Below are 22875 nucleotides of genomic sequence, written 5' to 3'. Positions count from 1 at the left end.
TGAAAATGGGTCATATAAAAATGACCAGTAATTATTGATATCAACTGAAATAACGCATTTTATTGTGAAAGACACATGATCGTTTCCATATGGATGTCAAAAATTGATATGGCTGACTTTTACATCTACCTATAGCTGTAATTGGTCATCCCAGTGTCTTTATAGATCAACCAAATCTTCCCTTGTTCCTTCATCTCCCACTGTAAAGTCCCTGTACAGCAGTTAATGTGTTGTAGCTGGGCAACCTGTCTGGGTATACTATGGTGCTAGCTTTATTCTCTACCATCTAAACTCTTTACATTATATGGCAGTCTTGCTGTAGTAAATCTCTTCTTTCCAGATCATCATGATATTTAAAAGCCCTTGTAAGTATTCTTTTTAATCTGGTGTAGAAGTGTCGGGGTGAGAAAATACCTTTGCATCGTGGAAATGTTATCCGCAACCCCTCCTCTGTTTCACTATATATTCACCCCGGCTTAGTCTGACCCTCTCTAACTAATTACCTTGATTGTGTTTATGTGCTCCTCTAGCGCTTAACGTTGCCCCGATGGTGTTGTATGCGGCTGCCATATGTTTTCTGTGTGTATGTGGATGGTGTAAAGTTGTTAATCCTCAATTCACCTTCTGCTCACGTCCCTTTACCAGCACTGTAAGTCTACACCTTTTGTAGGCCTTCATTAGTGACTGGAGTTTAGTTCTTTTTTGCACAAGGTTCAGTCTGATACTACTTAAAAGTAAAACCGTAACATTGACAATATAAATACTTAATTATTATTTGGAAGTGTTTCTGTCTGATTCTTTATGCTACATTTTTTCAGCAACTTACAGTCAAATACCACCAGTATTTTCCCTCCAGGCAAAGGGAACCTGCTGTACAGAAATCACACACTTACTCACATACTTACTTCCCATACAGATGCATGCATAATCAGACAAACCCTTTCTCCACACATGGCAACCTTGACCTGACTCTGCAGGAGGAGACTCACACAGCAGCAACTGTGCTGAGATTCACGTGATCACCTCACCAACAATCACGAGACAGACAAACCGATGGCTTCTTTAGACCGTCTGGCTCTTCTCCAACGTTCTCCTCAGCTGTGTGGCTTCTTTACGTTTCTCCCAGCTGAACGTTGTGACAGCTCATGCTGCATTTACCTTCTAATGCTCATTCCGACTTCCACTCCGCTACACTCACAGCACTCCATCTCTTTCTTTTATTAACCTAGAATTTCCCTTCATGCTTTGCTTCTTCCAACTTTCTCGCCTTCGTTTACATCATCCCTCTGCTCCGCACACTCTACACAATCTCTTCTCATCTTCCTCTACTTCTTCCACCCAACTTCTAGCTTTTCCATCCTTCAACCCCCCTCCTTTTCTTTCACTCCGTCTCCCTGTCGCTCTGGGCGGCTCACGTGACCGAGGAGGCCCCAGCTTTGCTCTGCCATTCCACCATAATCGATGCACAAACCAGAACACACTGATTACATGGAGCGCACATAGGAATATTAAGTGCACATGCATACACATGAGAAGACGACAAAGCCATTCTGCAGCCATGCTCCTCTGCGCCAAACCAGCTGGACTTAAAGAACAACTTTGACATATAAATAAAAACAGAGATCCACTAGGCCTTCTCAAAAATTTAAGTAAAATAATAAATACACCTGTGTGAGGCCAAACAATATCCATTTACTTGAGAGAATATACAATGAACATGCTCAAGAACTATATGCTAATTGTGCAGTTGTAGTTGCAGACATGGTGGGTGTGTGCTGTACAATAAAATGCAGGAGAGGAAACATGTTAGTTAAAGCCAGTATGGGCCCAAAACAATACACTCATTGAGGAAAAGCAAAAAAAAAACCCAAATACCTGCTTATTCACTATGTTTAGCCAGACTTTGCAGTGTTTTTAGCCAACAAATAAAGAAAGGTTTCCACAAAAAAAAGGATAAAACTGTTAAAAAAAAAGGTTCTGATTCAATTTTTGCTCACATTCTGACTGACTGCAAAATAAAGAGCTGCTTTAGAAAAATAGAACAGATCATAAACTGCAGCAGAGAAGCCACAGCGATCACACGAGAACCGATTTCTGCTGAATTCTGAGATGACTGAGAAAACAGTGAGACAGTGCAGTTTTCACAGCTTCACAAACTGTCTCAGCTTCACGACATGTTAGCAGTTTCCTGAGAGTTAAGTGTTCATTGATCCACCGACTGAAGCATGGATCCAGAATGAACAGCCATCACTGCAGCCGCTTTAGAGACACAAACACAGTTATTCTGTGAGAGACACACACAGGCGACCAGGCTCGAGCGTTAAATGTCAAATCACATCAAACCCAGCAGGTTCAAACAGCACGTGTGTATGTGTCTGTGTGTGTGTGTGTGTGTGTGTGTGTGTGTGTGTGTGTGTGTGTGTGTGTGTGTGTGTGTGCGCTCCGGTGTGTTCTCGGTATGTTATTGTACATGACATGTGAAACAACATCCCCTGTCAATCCTGCGGCTTTTCCATGCATGTGCGAACACACCAACACAAACCTCCGTCCCTGAGGGTCTCACTAGCGCTCCCTGATGATGTATTTTTAGCCTCTGAGTAATGCTACTGAGCTGTGTCTGCCTGCTTCTGTGTGTGTGTGTGTGTGTGTTTATGCATGCATATGCTAATAGGCCGAGCATTGCACTGAAGCGTGCCACACAATGCAGCCTTCCCTACTGACCCAGTCCTGCAAAGAAATAAATTTCACTTCCTATCTGACGGTGAAATGCTTCTTCATCATAGCTCTGGTTCAGAATGACCACAATGTGAGGATGCTCCCACCTGTGGCTCCACCTTCTACCTGCTGCGACATTTACTTAGACTAGACTGGAAATATTTGCACTTCTTTTTTAAACTTGACTGAGCTGTTTGTAAATGAAATTAGTCAAAATGAGCTTTACATACATAAAGCTTCAGATATTCAGAAAATTATTTTAGGTTTAAACTTCCCGGGGTGTGATACTGGTGCTGGCGGCGCTCTTTCTAAAATAATGCACAAGGCCTTAAATTCACGTGCAGGGACCAACATATTCATTTCGCCCCATGCTCCAGTGCCTTTGCAATCTGTTCATAGCGCCTGTCCAGCCCATGGGCAGATGAGCCGTGTCTTACTGGAGCTTTGCACTAATAAGGCCAGACAAAAAAAACAAAAAAACAAAAAACAAAAACACTATCAGAGATGGACAACTGAGGAGATCCACCTCTTATATTTCAACCCCTGCATCCTGTGGCCATTTTCTGGACTATCAGAGAGAAGTTATCTTTATTAGAAGCTTGTTCACCTGCTTCATTAAACTTACACTAGTTACTGAGTAATCTTAGCTTAAGAATCTGGAAGAATAAAACCTAAATTAAGGACAATTTTCAGTTAAGATTTGAACTTAGCAACTGGAAACACATTTTTTGACTGACTGTAAAACTGCGTCTTTACTCCACTGCACACTAATTCTAAGCAGGACTTGAGTATGAGATACATTTACACTGGAAAAGTGACAAACACTCCAAAAAAAATCTGCATATATGTCAGAAAATACTTGATTTTTGAGTGTGCTGTTGATGGACTCTATTCTCCCACAATGCAATGTGCTTAGGAAAGGAAGGAGCTGCTCACTGCTGGACAAGAATAAAGCATTTTGGATTGTGGATGATGGTGAAAGGACTTTGTGAAAACAGCAGAAAACATAAAACATTTACTGCATCCTCAGAATACATAGCATTTAAAACAACAAAACCCATGCTGTATCATTTATACAGTTAAGCTTGTAGATTTTTCTGATGATTAACTGCAGGAACAGTTTACTAAGACAACTCAAGTGGAATAAACTGCATCCTGTATGGAATTGGGGGACATTAAAATTGAACATTTTCCAAATTTAATACAAGAAACTCCTTGTATTTGAAAAAAATACATTGAAAAGACAGACTGGTCGTTAAAATAGTCAATATTCATCATTAACTCAATTAACTCGTGTCTTTGTAGAGCTTGTAGTCACAAGTGAAGCAGCTGTTTTGAGAGGATCTCACGCCGAAGAAACATCAAACATCCTTAATATGAATGAATGTGCAGATCTTCAGCTGTATGTGTGAGTGTATTTGTGTGCATATGCAGGAAGACCAAAGAGCATCACTCACCGGCGTTGGAGATGCGTCTCCCTCTCTCCCAGTCCTGCTGCTCTCTGTCCAACTGCTCCTGCTGCTCCCTCTCCAGCCGCTCTCTCTCCGCCTTCTCCCTCTCCATCAACTCACGCTCGGCGCGCTCCTGCTGCTCCTGGCGTTCCCGCTCCAGACGCTCTCTCTCCGCCTGCGCCTCCCTCTCCTGACGCTCCCGTTCCTGACGCTCGCGCTCCTGCCGCTCCAGCATCTCTCGCTCCAGGCGCTCCCTCTCCTGACGCTCCCGGTCCATCTCCTTCTGTCTCTGCAGGTCCTGGAGCTGCCTGGAGGGCGAGAGGAAGTGTGAAAACGTGCTTGTGAACTCAAAAATGCACGGCAACCGTCTCTGTCGTCCGTTTCTGAGAGTCACACCAGAAGAACTTCGAGCTAAAGTGAATTTATGAACATGTTTCGTAAAAATTGGAGTAAAATTCAAACAGTGAAAGGAAGAAAACCAGTAGCTGAGTGGAGGTGAAAAATAAAAACCACAACCAAGATGTACAAAATGAGAAAAAAGGAGTAAATAACTTAGTTAGGGGTCAAGAATGAACCACTTGACCTATAGGCAATTAGTCTTGTTATTACATAAGACATGCATTATATAATCGGTTCTCTTTGCCATGCTCTTATGCAACTACAGTCAGTTTTGCTTAAGACTGGGCACCTTTGATACACACATTGAATTAAAGGCTGCATGTGGTGAAGAAAAATCTGTCTTGGCTACACTCTGCTGCAAAGAGAGTGTTCGAGGACAGAGGGAATATAAGAAGAAAACAATCAAAACTGTCATTTGGTCATTTTTTTCTTGATTCTATGCAAAGCCCTGACTCGTCATGTTAATTATCTTAAAGTATGATGCTTTCGTCTCTAAGTGTTCAGCACAAATTGCATCTGCAGATTCAGGTTTGGTCACTAGGTGTCAGCAGAAGGCAGCAGTAGAAGACTTGGTGCTGCAGCAGTGGAGGGAAACGCAAGAAATGGACCATATAAGCAATGTATGCAAGTGTGTCCACGTTTGTGCATGTCGAAATTACTTAAAGCATAACAGAGGGAAAAAAAAGACATTTTTCATCGCTCTGATTCTGTGAAAAAATAAAACCGTAATGATGCCTGCAGGGCAAACTGTGCCGCTGTTGAAGCAGTTTGTACAAGATTATCAAATAATAGTGAGACATAAATAAGAATAACTGCCATTACAATTTATATATGCAGCACTGTTGGTGCAGAGACAAAGCCATGACTCAATGAAAATGCGAGAACAGACTGTGTTCACTCAATAAGCTGTGCAGGAGGAGAGAGAAAGCATTAATGGAGAAAATGTACAGTAATTGCACATAAGCTCTATAACAGACCTCACATAGAAGCATCCTGTATATACATAATGGGTACTCACAATACTAGGCACAGAAGTGTCTTGTAGATGTGTAAATGAAAAGCTACACAAACCGTCCTTTATCACAATGACTGACAGAGTGTGAGGGATTTTTAAGAACAAATTAATATCATAAGGAGGGTGTGTGTGTGTGTGTGTGTGTGTGTGTGTGTGTGTGTGTGTGAGAGACTTGGAGAAAAGAGATAAAATGTGAGGTGGAAAACGGATGCAAACTGTGGGAGGTTGTAATCTGTCAGGTTCGCACACACAAACACACACAAGGTTCCCAAGAAATCTTTCATTTAATTGCAAAGCCTCAACCATGTTGTCACATTCTGTGATTTACGGGGTCGTAAATTGCGTCGACTGTAAATGAGCGAGTGTTACATTCATAAATTACACAAGTAAGGAGAGAGAGAGAGAAGAGAGACGGTGGGAAACGGAGCTAAATGCCAACGTGCACTCTCTCTCATCGCATCCAATCAGACGCTGTCGGGTCACTCATCCTGTTCCTCTGAAAGCTGACTCACAGCTGAAAGTCAATCATCAGCATAAATGTTGCTTAATGCAAACACAAACTCCCTTTCCTGCCATCTGCCTGGGGGATGACTGACACACACACACACACACACACACACACACACACACACACACACACACACACACACACACACACACACACACACACACACACACACACACACACACAGAGACAGTCATGTTTGGACCTGCAGGTTGACACACAGCAGTGATGTCGTGGTCGTGTTCCCAGGAAACGTTTTCCCATGCAGCTGTGGGAAACAATCCTCCTCTTGCAGAAGCAGAAGATTTTATTGACAAAGAAGGACAGCAAGAAAGAGTTAAGGCTCATTTCAAACCATGAATTTGCCTTTTTGATTATGATGAGATGGCATTAGTCTGTGCAGGTCAATCAATGAGAGTCTGCACATTTGGAGACAGTTTCTGATGCAGAGTGTAAAATGAACCTTCAATTAAGGTAATAGTAGTAAGTAATAGAACATGAATTTTAACTGAAACTGATAGATTTAAATGGATTTCTGTATCAGACTGTGCTGTTTCATTAGTTGCTTGTTAATAAAGCTGGGGATAGAACTTCAACACTTTTTGCAGACCAGTAAAACTATGCTGATTGAGTATTAAAAATGTGCCTCTAAAGCAAATTTAGATATTTCTGACTTTAGATCATTTGTTCATCATCAAAATGAAAAATCTTGTTCATTTTTCCCTAAACAAAAAAATTTTAAACTAATTTGTCCCTGTGACTGCAGTCTTTTTAAACATGGACACAGCTCAGCTCTGATGGTCCTACATAAAGCTTGAACTGAATGTCTACACTGGACTGTTTTTATCAAACTGCACCTGTTCTTTCTGCTGGATTTCCCACCTCGATCACGTGTTTCAAAGAAACGTCATCCCACTTCCACTGTGAATTTGAATGTTTTGCTGTGAAACTCATCAGGGCACTTTTTGTACTACACTTTGCATTCTCCAGTCCAACTGTGTCCCCGTGTTAGTGCACATATCCTGTATATACAGTATATAAGTTGAACCTTATTCTCATTTTTAAACCCAGTCCTCAAAGCATCTACATGAGTCCATCTACAGCAATGAAATTTAGCCCACTGTATTTGGTTTGTGCACACAAAAATGTCAAGTGAAACTAATTTAATTAAAATTTAAGAGATGAGTGGGCTGCATGCTGTTGTCTGTGGTGCTCATTGGTTCTTCACTGAGTCTAAATGGTCCAGGCTACAGCAGCATATTGTTGCCATAAATATAATTTCTTCAGCTCCTTGTTTTGCTAGATCCTTTTTATATTGCTATGACATTTTTTTCCCATTATAGTCAGATACTGTACCAAATTGCATTTTTGTCATGGTGGATGCCACATTTTGCATCTCCACTGAGACACAACATTAATCTGAAGTCATAGCTGCCACAATGGACATTAAAATAGTGACTATATTTAATACAAGTCAGGAAAGAAGTCGGTTAATTTAATATATATCTAGTGTTAGGATAGCACTTCTTTTTAGCAAGTTTTAAAACTAAACATTCTATTTAAAATATATTGAGGCATCTAAAAGCTACAGGTCCAAGTATTGGGGAAACTGAGCAGTTTTGGTTACTGTTTGCCCAGTTCTCTCTTATTCAAACCAGTCTATGTCCAATATTGGAATTTTGGGCTGCAAACAACTGTAAAGATGGCAACAAGTGGTGAAACCGATCTTGTGGTCCTGAGGGACATCATGAATCTCCATTTTCTTTGAGTGTTTTTTGATTCTTACAATGCAAATGTGAACATAATAAAGTACTTCATGGTGAAAATCTGAACGAAAACAAAGCATATCCACTGAAAACGTTGAGAAGAGTCTTTTCACAACCAACTACTGAGTTGTACTGACTTGAATCAATGCATTACGACTGTTTAAAGTAAGTATATGCAAGCTAGGCTCAGGTGTGACACGGCTGCAGAGCGCTCAGCAGCTGGGATCTACCTGCCTTCATGGCTTCAATGTATTATCCTGACCAGTAAGATTCAACAGAGAGGTGTAAAGCACATTTTAGACTTTTTTTTTTTCTTCTTAAGCCTGTCTTACAGACCTCAGTCTCCCTCTGCTCCTTTCAGCTCTGGACTGAGTCTTTCTTGGGATTGTCCCATTTTCTCCCTTGGCAGAGAGAGTGAACACTGAAGGACGGAAAGACCGATGAAAAAGAAAGAGCGAAAGAAATGAAAAAAGTGCGATTATGTCAGCAGGGCACATCTTGACCCGATACACTAAGGTCTCTATGGTTGGCTGTTCTCACATAAACTGTCCCAGTTCTCACGGTACTTCAGTGGTCCGCTGATGTAATTACAGAAACGCCGGGTTAACATGGATTCATGGAGGGTGGAAGCGTTGCAGAGCCATGTCTCAGAGGATTTCACAGCCTCCTTTGGGTGCTTCCCTCATCTACATTAATATATGTTCTGACAGCAAATGAGTCCCAGTGGGATCCTCAGCAGTGCAATGGCAGCAGAACATCTCTATGATTAATTATAGCTCGTGATGTAAGAGTGTGATGCTAAAATCAGTCTAATCAGGCTCATTAGAAGGGCTTCCACGTTTGTTTGTTTTTGTTCATTTTGCAATTTTCTGTTTCTAAACCGCCAGCAGCCAAATGCTGGCAGGGCTGCGTCTGGTGCAGCTGGTGCAATTTGTCTACCAGCAACACTGGCAAGTAACCTACAGTCTTCTCTGTTCAAAATCCACATGTAGTTTGTTAGACAGTGAGGAAAAACAGCTGAGAAATAATCCACTATTGAGGCTGATTTGTCAAAAAGAAGACGAACTGTTGACTAAATGGGGTCAAGCCTCTGACCTCCAAAAAGTTTCTGGGTGTTTTTTCTTTCCTCCTGTCTCATTTTTACTCACTGTGGGCTCATTTTTCACTGTAATATGAAGTTCTGCACCTCTTTGGAAACAGCACAACCATGGCTAGAAACAGAGAGAAATCAGAAATGCGTTTTGTGCTGTGTAATAAAGTTATAATAGCAGAAATCAATCAAAAGTTGAACTTCTTTGATTATTTGTTGTGTAAAAATGGACATATCCTGGAATCAGCACATACAACATTTTTGCCAGAGAAGTTACCAAAACTGGGAAAAAATAATTTACTACATACATTTTTAATTTGTTTCTACGTTTGTCTCTTCTCTGCTCTGTGTAAACACAAATCTACAATTGAGCCAAAGGTTACAGAATTTTTGTCATGTGACTGTTGTCACTAATGGCTTCTCAGTTGCGCAGTGCAACATTTTATTTTTTTTACAGAATCTGGTGCAATTTATTTATTTATTACATTTTCATTTTATTAAATGAGACACGTAAAGTAAAATGATTTTGGTGAAGTCAAGACTTCACGCTTTGGTGACATTTGGCAAAGTTCTTCTACAGACTATATCACAGATGAGTAGTTCAAGGACCCTCTGAAAGTCGATAACTCTTTCTGTTTCTACAGTTTTGTGACTCAGATAAAGGGTGTATTTCAAAACTCACCAGGCTTGGAAGTTTAGTAGGTTACAGGAGCTCACACACAGCTGCAGGTTATTCCTAAAGCTTATCTATGGATTTTAGTACAAAATATATTCACATTTTTTGTGGTTCTTCCTTTTTCAGACATTTAAATAAATAAAAACTGCTCAATAGTAGGCAGGCAAGAAAACACAAAGACACACAATAGAAATGGACAAAAGGTCAGCAGAAGCTGGTGGTGATGCAACCTGCAGGCAACAGACAGTTATCATTTACTTGGAGCCCAGTGAGCTTTCTTAAGGGCAAACTATAAACTCATGCCAGCTGTTGTAAGTTATAAATCCTACAGAGCTGAAACACTTACAGTTAGATGTGAAGAGAATAATATCAACAACAATTTGAGGAGTTCTGCCAAAACTGAGCACATTAGTGGGCTTTAAATCAAAAGTCAAGATAGAAAAAAAACACCTCAAGATGTAATTAATGAAGCTCATTTTGTAGTTTTTCTTCAGATATTGCCTTCAGCCAGAATTACTATAAAAAAGCGGAATTTATCCCTCTAATTCCGCTTTATTTTTATCTTATACTAACAATAACACATGACAATTTATTTATTTGCTGATTATATTTCATATCAATATGAATGAGCAAAGTGACTATTAAGAAAAGTTATCAAATAAATCTAATGAATTGAATAAAACAATATTTGTCTCATAATTGTAGAAGATTTAAAGTGTAAAGTAGCAGAAAAGTATCCCAAAATTGTACTTAAAGACAGTACTTGAGTGAATATAGATAGTTACTTTACACCAGTGCTGTTTAAGATCGGAAATATTGGTGCTGTATTAATGGAAAATTAAAGAAAATTGGAGATTTTTTCAACATTGGCGGTGGTCTGCGGTCGCATTAAAGCAGTCAGGGTGACTTAAACGGATGCTAAGGGGCCACAGATTGATTCAGGATTATTCATTATTCCAGTTCCAGAGTTTAATCCAGCTCTTACCATCCAAAGGACAGTGAAAAATTACAGCAGACAACAGGGATAGACATTTGCAGTGTTCACTCTGTTCATTTCTTCTAATGTCATATATTTGTGCCGTGATCTTTGGAAGCTAAATGGTGTCAAAACTAACCAGACTTCAAATGGTTACAGACATCCATGAAAACATGAACCCAGATAGTAAAACGCAGCTGCAACAGACTAGAACTTCACTCAGTTCACGTCCTGACAAGGTGGTGATGAAAGCTGACTACAAACAATGCTGGTTGAAGGACGTGAAACTTTTAGAAAGAAAATCTTTAGCTCTGGTTCAAAGTTCCCAGCTGCAGTGAACAATAAAATCACAATCTCAGCTGGAAAGTTGAAACAATGGCACCATGTAGCTACACAGAAAGAAGCTGATTGGCTGGAGGGTAAATCAACTATTGTGAGCAGTTTGCAGCACTTAGAGCTACAGTTAAGTTGTGTCAAAAAGACTGAATCAGGTTGTTCTGGCATTACTTCAGCTTTCTTCGAGTATCCCAAGAACAATTAAGCAGACTCCATTTCAGCATCCTGTTCTTTTCTTCAGCTTTACTCCCATCCTGTACCTTTCAGTCTCGTAAACATCTAAGTTACTCTGCCATCTGTTTCCACAGGGATTTCTCCTATAGGAGGACAACTCAACAAAGAAACCAGTAGAGTCAGGGTAATTTGTCTTGTGTGTCACCTTATTTTTTTCTCATTATGGCCATTGATGAAGAAGGTGGACTTGCTGAATCAGTCCAGACAGGCTGCCTCAGCTGTACTGACGTCTAATCGCGCTGCCGCTTCCTTTGTTTGTAGCTAAATGGCTCCACTGCCGCTGATTAATCTCTTTTAGTTTAGAGGATTTTTAAACTGTTAACTCCTGGACAAATTTGGCCTGAAAGGACAATTGAGTTGCAAATTAGTTACCATACTCTGGAACTCTGTTTTTGCAATACAAAGTGGTGCTTCAGCAGCTACATGGACACAAACACACACAAACACACACAAACACACACACACACACACACACACACTGTAAACTTATGAATGTAAAACACACTCGCTCACTGCATTCCTCTAAGCAGCAGATCATGAAATTCCTAAACAATGCGCACACTAACTTAAAATAACCTGTCTGAAGTAAACGTGGTTGCGATGATGACGTGCATACCAGAGTGTGGAAGTGTTTCCTGCAATCCTAAAGGGGACACAGAGCCTGCAGTCTGTCAGGGGAACACCTCGGAGTTTACTACGCAGCACAACTCTGCAGCTGATCTCATGCGATAACGTTCACCTTCTCAGCAAACGCATTCCTGCTGAGTGAGAGCAGCGAGAGAAGCTGCCAGGACTTCGCAAGCGCACATACAATAGATGAGAAAACATCTGTCTTCACAAAACACACTACTGAGGAAGGTGAAATGGAAACAGCTTATGTCACTTTGACTTACTTAAACACTGACTGACTGTGATTCAACTGTAAACAATGACACATAAATTAGTGATAGTTCCTACGTCAGCATCATTGTAGCTGCTGTTCTTAACAGACAAACGTCCACATGCGATTCCAAGAAAGTCTTGACAACAGCATACAATCGTAGAAAGTAATGTTTTTAATTAAATGTGCTTCCTTTCTGAATATATATATATAAATACTCTGGCAGTTTACCATTTTGCATTTGCACAACAGAGCTGAGAGACGTGTCAAAAAATGCAATAATCTTGAAAACAATAAAATTGAATTTCAGCAAAATTCGGCTCCCTCTGTTACTAGTTTGCTAAATCTGTCACTATTCTAAAAATACAACAATTTGAGGGTAAACAGGGTACAAATGAAGGATTTGGAAGCACAGTGGTGTAATCCACTTTCTTAGTTTTTGAGAGAAATGGGTTCATGTTTTGTATTTTCAAGAGTGGTCTAATATTCAAAGCACCACTGCAACGCTATATTTGGGCTGTAGGTTAGACCACTTTGCCACTAAAATCTAGACCATGAAATATTACAGAAATTATATAAAAGTCAGATTGGGTTTTTTCTGCTTCTAACTCCCTCATTTGGTTATTTAGTTCCTAAGAGGGGGATGACAAAAAGTTACAGAAAGCCTGTAAAACTCTTGTGTCTGTAGCTCTGACACGTGTCTGTAAAAGTTTGCAGAAGAGCTGCTGTAGTTAGATTCATGTCATTTACAAAGAGTTAAACAGCAATCGGTTACAACAGTTCAGATATTTCACATATAAACTCCTCTCTTCTCTCCTTCTGTATATTTATGTATCAGAGACAGCAACAGTACAATAAAAGATAAAAAAAGAACATTGTACTAAACTGTATCTTGGCATAATACGCTGCAACTATGGATCGCACATATTGAGTTTGTATAAAAGATGAAGAGGTGAAGGATTCATATGGCATCAGCACCCCCTATACTTATGCTCCTACATAACTAAATTGCATTTTCAAGGCCTCCAGGGTGAAAGAGCCACAGAGTATGGAGTTAACCAAGAAACAAGGACTGTTTCTTATCTGGGCTCATTATTTACAGACTATACTTTCATTTTCACTTATTTTTTGGCTTAGGCACCAAAACTATGTGGTTAGGTTTAGGAAAAGGGAACAGTCTGGGTTAAAATGAAACCCTTTCACAGGAAGTCTGAAGCTTCTTCCAATTTTCTGGTTAACCCAAGAGAGTCCTGTGCCATCTAATATATGTGTGTTTGGCTGAAACTGAGCAAAGATACGTTGATTTAAGACTTATGTGTGATATGATACAATCTGACCAAAAAGATATTTCCATCAAAACTCGATTGAGGTTACAGTTTAGTTGTAGAGGAACGTAATTTTTGTGTATAGACATTTGATACAGTTTTCATACCACCATTGGAAACCACTGTAAAACACACACAAGAGAGCCAGGAACTTAAGTCCAGGTCAACGACACTTTGGAGTTTCCACAACAGTGCAGAAACCAAAGAAATTAGTCCACTTACATATCAAAAGCAACTGTTTCTAAACATCATCTTCTGCACAAATGGATAAGGAAGCCTGAGTTTCATTGTCTGTCAACTGGTGATGGAATCTCTTGGGTTGCTCCATCATGATTATTGTCATAGTATTAATACTGTTCATACAGTTTATATTATACATACTATTCATACTGTTCATTCTGTTTATACTCGAAATAATGCATTTTACTGCTGCTTTTGCATTTCTGCTTAGATGGTAAATTGCCTGTCTTAATACTAACACAATGAAGGTTAATCTAATCTAATCTACATTCAAAACAGAGTGTTATCAGGTGTGGTTTTTAGTTGTGTAAAAATGCTCCAGAAAACACTAAACATTGAGCTGAAGCTTCAGAAAGTTCTTCTCGGTGAGTAGGGAATTTTTGGGTAAAACTATCCTCCTGGAATTTATTCAAGACCCAGATTCCTCTGATGGAAACACAGAGTTCCCCAGAGAGAAAGTTCCTGCAGCGGATTTATGATTTAAACAAACCAGAAACTTTCTACAATTTTCTCTCAACAAGCAGGCAGATTCCAGCGGAGTAGTCTCTGATATTCTTTAAAAATCTTCAAGTACCAAGTAGGTTTCATGCATCGCAGTATTTCGTCACTTCAGGAAGCCACTGCAGAGACTCCAACATCAAATCCTCATCTCCACTGCCGACTGTCTAACTGGTGAACCCAGAACTCTTCGCTCACGTCCGTCTTTACCATGCAGGGAAACGTCACAGGATCCAAAGCTGTGAAAAACCTCCTGCTCCGCTTAACTGCCGTCTCACTAGCCTCCTGACAAGAGTTGCCGGGGAAACCGTTGCTAAGGAAGCGTGGGTGGCGGCACGGCCTGAATCCTCGCATACACATCCATGCACTGGCACACATATTCCTCCCCTCTTTGCAACAACTTACTATGACTGAGTTCAAGACAGAGTCAGGAGGATTAGGGCTAATATTGAAAACATCAAATGGATTATTGTCAAAATTCTGAGCCAAGAAACAAGAAGGAGGGGAGCTGCATAGGCTGAAAGCAAATAACAATACAATGGGATTTGCAGTCACCGGGTATAAAGATCAAAGGAGCTGCTAAGGCACTCAAAACCAGTTAATTCTTTCATTAGAACAAAAAAAACCCTGCAGAGAAACCTGAGGGACCAACAAACCCTTTGACCCGACAGTCAGAATGAACTACAACAACACAAGAAACCAAATGAAAACAGGAGGAGAGACACAAATATAGAAGTGGAAAAAGGAAAGTGAACCAAAATCAAACTACAGTTGGAAATACAGCATCGTAAAAAAAAAAAAAAAAAAAAAAAAAAGGAAATACAGCATCGTGTTCAGCTGCAGTCGTGTTTGACAAGTGTCCCCACTGCAGTCGCAGCCTGGAGACACTCGGAGCTGTCACCTTCCCTTTTCCACCATCAATCCACCACAGATTCCTCTTCAGTAAAGAACTACACTCTGCTTCCACTCAGCAACAAGCTGCAACACAAAGCTTATTGACCACTATTAATATATTTGTAATGTTGGAGCTGATAATACGGCATGAAGCTTTAAAAAGTAGCAGTGGATCCCTTACTAATGTGAAAACATGTATCTCTGCAGCAATCAGTCTTAAGTTCTTGACACCACCGGGTTTTGATTGGTGTATAGAGTCCAAAACATACAGCTAAACCTACCTTATTAACAATTTTTCATAATTTTGTCATGTGAAATTCATAAACAAAAACAAATAAAAGTTAATTAAATGTAAAAATGTAACTCTTTTTAGTTCCTTCTCACTGAAAAAAACAGCAACTAAATTGTCAAACATTTCACACTCAGCAGTACCTCATTCAATCGTACACCACATTTACACTCCTATCAAACCTGTCATGTTGAATAAAAATTGCACTGGTGCTTCTGTAAGACTCCAGGCCTGTCACAGTGGAAGAAAGTTCATACTGATGTCTCAGAACACCACAAAATAACAGTGGCTTTTCTCGAAATAAGAATATTCTCTTAATTGAGTTATGAAATATCGTGAAAATAAATGAAAATGCAGCCACTGACATTTTTATAACTTAACAAAAAACTGCAGAACAAAATATTAATTTTCTAAACCCTCAAAACTCCAGAACCCACTGGTGGGTTTGAAAAACATCTTGGTAAAAAATGCTAACTGTTAAAATTACACCATTCATGAGACAGAAACTGTAAAAACAGAAAGAATCATCACATTTTCAACTTTCCAACGGTCAAAGAACTACACATTTCTGTTGTAATGTTGGAAAACGTAACATAATTTAAGGTTTAAATCGTGATGTTTTGTTAAAATCTATTTATTCCAATTGGTTTCAAAAAATGCTTTAAAAATAGCCAAATGTTGCAAAAAAAAAAAAAAAAAAAAAACAACCCAAAAAAGCACTATTTATTAACTGAGAAGCCATTAGAGATTCATTATTTCATGGACTTTTCAGCTGAACTGCAGGCCGTGTTCAAACTGAGCAGATACTATGGAAACAAATTAAAAATGTGAGCAGTAAAACATCTGTAGTATAGCCATGTAGAGCCACTATTTCTTATTGGTAACACCTGAGGCTTTTTCATGTTTTTATAAAATAAACAATCAAAGAAATTCAACTTTTCTTTGTATTTTATTATTTATTGTAATACAACTGTGTCATACTGTACAGAAGACATTTTCTAATTCTCTCTTCTTGTTAACCATGATTGTGCTGTTTCCATGGAGGTGTTGGAAAACAAAACAAAATAACACAGAAGCTGTTTGGGCTCAACAGTAAATTATCTGTACAAAAAAATCTGTTGAACACATGAACAACTACAATGTGAGGAAACAAAAACCATCTCCTCCGCCAGCTGCTATTTACTTTTGTTGACATCACTTTTGTTTTACTCTGTTGTTAACCAAATGTGGTGTTCTATATGAGCTATGAGACTCGCTGAATTTGTTAATATTTCTTGCTATAATTCAGTCTTTCATACTAAAATATTGCTATAAATGTTGTGCAGTCCTCAGCTACATGTATTTATCCTTTGTTAAATATGATGTCACATTCTGGTTCTGCCATTTTGCCACAAGTGACAAATGTGCTGAATCCCCCGGGACCCTGAAGTCTGGCAAGATCTGCCGTCCAGCTGGACTCAGCGGCTCGCTTGATTGGCTCACAGATCCAGGAAATGCTGTCTGAGATGATCGGAGCCCAGATGGACCATATGGACCTACTCTAGTAAGAATGCAGTCCAAGTGTGTAATATATACACAAAGACACGTTCCATGTGTCATGTGTCCCACTTACATAAGACCCCAACCTTGTCTGGAAAGCCAGGAAACATATTGGTTGTAGTCGTATGTAAAACTGTCGCTACCATTGGAGAATATCTACATGTGTTCGTGACATTTCCATCTGCAGTTGCTGATGTCTTCATTAAATACCAGCAGCTAAATGCTAACAGCTAGCAGACACATATTTTCCCTCCATCCTCGCTTTCATTCAAGACGATGCAACACATTTCCTCGCACACTCCCTTACTCCCACGCACCACACAGCTATTTATACCGCAGCCTATTATTTCCAGCTCATGTCTTTTTAATCTGAGGGTAGCACCCTGCATTTCTAAACAGGTGGTTTATCTGCACTTTTTCCTTCATGAATCCACTGAAACGCACGCTGAATGTTTCCATCAGATCCATCACTGCTCTGCTTCTCCTCCATTCATCTACTGTACGTCTTCATGGAAAGGAGGTGAAAGTGGATGATGGTGGAGGATGGAGAGGAAAAGAAAAAGGAGATATGCATCATATTTCCCTGCTGTCATGTGATCCTGTGGAAAACCCATTACAGAGACATTTGGATTTTCCGGTCTTTCCATAGTTGAATGATCTCAGTGTTTACTCCTCACACAGAGCGGAGACCCACAATTGAGCCAGAGGAGGCCGTAATATGAGGCTGGAATGTGTTTCAATGAACACGTGTGGTCACTGAGGAATGAGGTGGTTCATCCGTTGGTGAGCTGATCTTATTAATGAGGCAGAAAGGAAGACTTTACGAACACTCCACATCCGTGTCTGCAAGTCCATCTCTTCTTTCCTCTCGGGCTACATCACATTCCTGATGAACAGCACTGCGGCTAAGTGAAGTGAGACATGACCTAAATGTTAGCTTTTGTGTTGATAGAGTCCACATTGTTCAGTACAGAAATGACAAAGATGGCTGAGATGTTAAGAGGTGAAAGACATGACTTACAAGACACAATATACATAAAAATCAGTACACACGAAACCTCTCCTTACAAGTTTCACTGATTGATAAGTCTATATTAAGACAAATTATAGCAGATCATTTACACATAGTTAAAGCACTGTGGAGTCCATTCAAGCTGCTTCTCGGACTGGCTTTAGGAACATCCTCCCTCTAGAGATGGATTTTTACAGCTCTGTGGTGATATTTTCAGACTCATTTTGGCCTATTGCAGATTCCAATACATGCACGTATTTATTCCATCTAATTGTAGAGAACATTAGCTCTGTCCAGCAGTGGAATAAGACATTATCATGCCTACTCTAACAGTAATGGCTCACTGGCAGATGCAAACAAAATCCAGTGCTTTTAAAATTTAGAAAACTACTTCAACTTACATGTAAAAGAGACATATTTAAGCAACATTTTCAAACTAAAATGTAAACTTCTATGCTAACAGGTGCTATCTGACTGACAGTGTTAATTCTGAGTCGATGACAATATTTCATTTTAAAGCCTTTATTAGCTGATACCGATGATAATGTCAACAATCCTGTGCATCCAAGGGAATCCTTAGATCAGGATCGGGTCCAGTCAAGGCAATTTGTAACTGACTGGCATCTACAATAAACTAAGCCTGATCTTTTGCTCACATCCTCTGTCATATATGTGTTGTAATTTTGAATATTCCACTTAACATCTTAAGCAGCATAACTGATTGATATGATAACTTTTGCACGCTTTTTATTGGTCATGCGCCGATATTGCTGGCAAATGTGCCAGTGAAGGCGGCCATTAAATAAGCCCCTGGGATACAGGAATAATGAATTAATTCACCACAAATGGATTTAATACATGTGAGCTGTTTGGAGGTCTTCTAAGTGTCACAGAGGACGTCAAGGAGTCTGAACAAGTCATGATTATCAGCTTATATACTCCATCGTGTAGCTTGGAAAGTCCATTAACTTTGCAAACATGTGTACTTGCATATCCGCATACATCTACTTCTCTACCTAAAAGTTACCAGTGGTGAAGCTAGTCAGAAACCCTGGCAAACTAGTGTCTGGGTAACAGGTGTGTGATCTCTGGTCTGAGGACAGTGAAGATAGTTAAGTTGGGCTTCAGTTGGCTTCAGAAGCAACAGGAGGTAGATAAATTATGTGCGACACTGCTTCAGTTTTATATCACTGTGGAGGGTTTCGACTCAGACTCTTTAACAGACGCTGCGTCAACAACTTAAGGTGCTTTAAAGAAAGGCGTGGGGGTTGATCCCTGAGCAGACATCAAAATCTATCAAGCATGTAGACAAGAAGTTGAGTCACCTAATTTTAATTTTCTACAAAGAAGCTCTAAGACCACTATAAAAAAAAAAGCTGGGATGCTAGTATGAAGAGATGTCACCAGAGCTAATTCCTTAGTACCAAATTGATGCCAAAATCCTGAGGACCTGATGATCCTTGCAAAGGTAGCGTAGTTGCTGTAAGCTTTGGAGATATTGAACAAACATGATAACATGTAGGATGGTGGCAGCAACAAGTCCGGAAAAAAGCACATGGCAAAACATGGCAAATCCTAATGCTTGTCGAAAAACCTTAAACTCAGATTACGATTAGGTTTTTCAGGTATCCTGCATTTGAGTTTCCACCTGTCAGCATCAGGCAGAAAGAATGAAAACACTGAGCTGTCTGGAGACTACAATCTCCAAAGTCCTGCAATGAACAAATGTGTTGCTCTTGTACTGTTTGGTCAGGTGGTTAATAGAACAACTCTCAGATCAGCCAAAGCTCCAGAGTCATTTATGCTACAAATTAAAATCCTTGAAATGCTTTTGAGAGGGTTTATGACTAAAAGCTTGGGTTAAATAATTTCTGACAGATGTTGTTCCAATAAACAATCAACAAAACTGGCAGCGGTGCACTGAAAACAGCCATCTGTTGTTCAAAACTCATTTTAGCAGGCCCAACGCTCCTTCATCGTCTTCCAAAGCGTACATTATGTTAGTTTTCCTTTTAAAGAAGCAGAAGGCTCGATACTAGAGCACAGTGCCAATTCATTTCTACACCACTCCTCCTCCTCTCCCTCCTCTATTCTTTTATCCTGTTCTCACTCTGATCCACACATCCTTCGCTCGCTCTCCCACCAGGCTGATGTTGGCCTCTGTATCAGCAGATGACCTCAGTCACTGATCCACTCGTTGCCTGTCTGTCACACATTGCTAAATATGGAGCGTGATGAGAGAACCAACAGGGAGGGGAAGGTGAGAAGAAAAAGAAAGATAAATGACAGCAGACAGAAACAAAAGGGCGAAAGGGAGAGAGCAAAAGCTGGGAGGAAAAGATGAGAAAACCACAGAAATGAATGAAATAAGGGAGAAGCTGGAAACCAGATCCTCAAACCTACGGTGTCTGTGAAACCCAAGACAGATCCGGCTTCTTTCTGAACACAATAAGACCTCTCATTGACTGACACCTGAAAAATGCTTTGCTGCCGGTGTGCTGGTGTGAATGACAGAATGAGAGAACAAGAAGCAAAACAAACAGTGGCTGCGTGTTTAAGAGATGACATAATTACCATGTGGGATTTCAGAATCATCTGTATTCTATGAATGTTCTTCAGTGAGGTGCCCATGTCAAGAATTCAAACGTGAGAGCACTAAAACACATGGGGATGTAAACACACATTGCAAGATTCAATCGAGTGTAGGTATCATGCCAATCAACATCCTGATCATCCAGATCTAAGATGCTGTTGGTCCTTTATGTTCCACAAAACAGCTCAGAGCGGCTGACACCTGGAATCTACAGACCTCTGAAGGTGTCCTGTTGTACCAGGCACCAACACATCACTCTCTACAAATACATTCTAGGCCCCGACATGCACCATTGTTACAAGATAATCAATGGTATTTATGTCATCTTTGAACATTTACCATTCACCATTTTATGTGGGTCTGAATTTTGTGTGTGAAATTCATGCAAAGCCTTCAAAAATACCCACAATTTACCATAAATGTGTTGTCATGTACGCTGCTTTCTGCTGTCAATTCAGCACCACTGGCAGTAGCAAAGCATCACATTGTCAAGATGCCAGAATAATAGCAAAATTGCAAGTGTCAAACTTACAGACTGCGCTTATGTCAGGTGCAGGAGTACAAAAAGCATGCTTTGCACCCTCAATTTAATATTTTGCACCCTCTGTAGAAACGGTATCATGCAATACTCTGATTAAATTGCGCAGCTGAGTTTGAGTGCCTCTGACAGCAACTGGACAGCTTCAGTCTACTGCTGTTTGCTTGCTGGAAAATAGAAAATGGTAGCTGAAGCTAAAGTCGCACACTGGCAACAACATGGCCACCACAGCAACAGACGCAAAGGCAGATCATGGAGCCAACAGTAACATAATCAGCATCTAAACAGTCCAGTTTGGCCTACAAGTTCAACAAGAGCGAGACAACCTTGGTAAAGAAGAGCCTATGCAGGTATATCTAAATAAATATCCAACTAATCTATACAGCGGGGTAAGATGTGCATTTTGTGGCTTATGATATAAAAACAATGACTGGCAGGAATATTCCTACAAAAATGATGCCATATTTTGCTACTCTTATAGAAATTTTAGGTCAAATGCCATGTAGATATTACATTTCGCAAAGACATATCTTTGCTTTTACTACAAACCAACATTAATGTATGTGTATTTGCTTGGCAGGGCTGTTTGATCCAGATAAAAACAGCTGTAGATGCTTTTAAACTGGAGAATAATCAGTTTTTGGTAATCAATGATCATTTCAGGTGTCTAATTTCAGATAAAACCTAAATCGTGTTGTTCTAGAACCAGACCTGGCCCATGTCAATGTCTAATAAATTACTTCTCTCAAATATGTCAGTAATAACAGTGAGGTATTGATTTTTAAACCATTTTTGTTTGAAATTTTAAACAGCATCTACTTAATTTGACTAACTTGGGCTTCAAAAGCTGCCAACACATCCTGTAAGTGTCTTAAAATTGTTGGGCCATGAGCCTCCAGAATAAACAAACAGTGTAAGGAGCATTGTTCCAAAACATCTTCCCTCATTTGGTGTTTCGAGAGGGCTGTCTCGCATCACATCACTCCATAATGTTAAGCAGGATTTAGATCTGGACACGATTTCGGGGTTCACATCGTTTCATAATCAGAGCATTTGATGAGCCGTCTTCTTATGTTTGGGATCATCTGGAATCAGCTTTTCCTCCTCTACTAATGTTTAAATTTGGCGACGTTTTGCCCTTCATGACAAAACAATGATGTGAACACCGGCTGCTCTTTATCTGCTGCATTGGGATGTCATTGTTTGGCTCATGTGAGTGATACTAAAGTTAGATGTTTACGTGTCGGCGTGTGGTCATGTGTTGATATGACTGATGATGGAATATAAAGTGCTTTACCTTCGCCACACTATTCAAAATATCCATGACGTGAGTTTGTGTGACTGTACAGCTGTTAACTGAGTGCAAACATCATTATGAAGAGATTCAAGGCCTCTGCGAGCATGTCGATACAACTAAATGTGCCCGTATTCTTGTGTTTGCATGTGAGAGTGTGTTGAACAGGTTCTGAACTCTGGTCCACAGCTGGCCTCCATTAATACAGAACTGTGTGGATGTACGCTGGGAGGAACTGTTCCAGAGCCTCATGATTACCTGAAGGAAAGAGTAGCCTTGTATGGAGAAGAAAAACAACAAGGATTTGTCTGAATGCATGTAAGCATGAGGCTGAATGTCCACAGCATCTGGAGGCCTCGTGTTCAGACTCAGCTCTGGTTCTGTCACCGGACAATGTTTCAGGAGCATCTGTTGCTCTGCAGCCACAAGTACAGTATAGTTTGAAGTTGTTTCGCAGATATTTTTGGTGTTTTACAGGATACTGACCACAAATTTCAAGCATGTTCAGAAGTTTTGTGGCTCTACTTAGACGTAATCACCGGTTATTCCTCAAATATTTTCTGTCAGGACTAATTTTAAATGCCAGTAGAGTCCATATCACAGCATAGCT

The 22875-nt window shown here is 39.9% G+C and overlaps 1 protein-coding gene across 9 annotated transcripts in view; it reads right to left on the bottom strand.

The window, feature by feature from the left end:
* The window catches only part of enah (ENAH actin regulator), a 165757-nt gene that overhangs the window by 20886 nt on the left and 121996 nt on the right, over nt 1-22875 (bottom strand). For all 9 annotated transcript variants that reach the window (XM_023292630.3, XM_035958316.2, XM_035958315.2 and 6 more), the window contains one exon: nt 4173-4474. In XM_023292630.3, the coding sequence (XP_023148398.2) occupies nt 4173-4474 (302 nt within the window). The remainder of the gene's footprint in view (nt 1-4172; nt 4475-22875) is intronic.

This window comes from Amphiprion ocellaris, chromosome 12 (assembly GCF_022539595.1).
Source record: "Amphiprion ocellaris isolate individual 3 ecotype Okinawa chromosome 12, ASM2253959v1, whole genome shotgun sequence".
NCBI lineage: Eukaryota > Metazoa > Chordata > Actinopteri > Pomacentridae > Amphiprion > Amphiprion ocellaris.
Note: the sequence above shows the minus strand (reverse complement) of the source record. Positions and strands in the feature narration are given on the sequence as shown.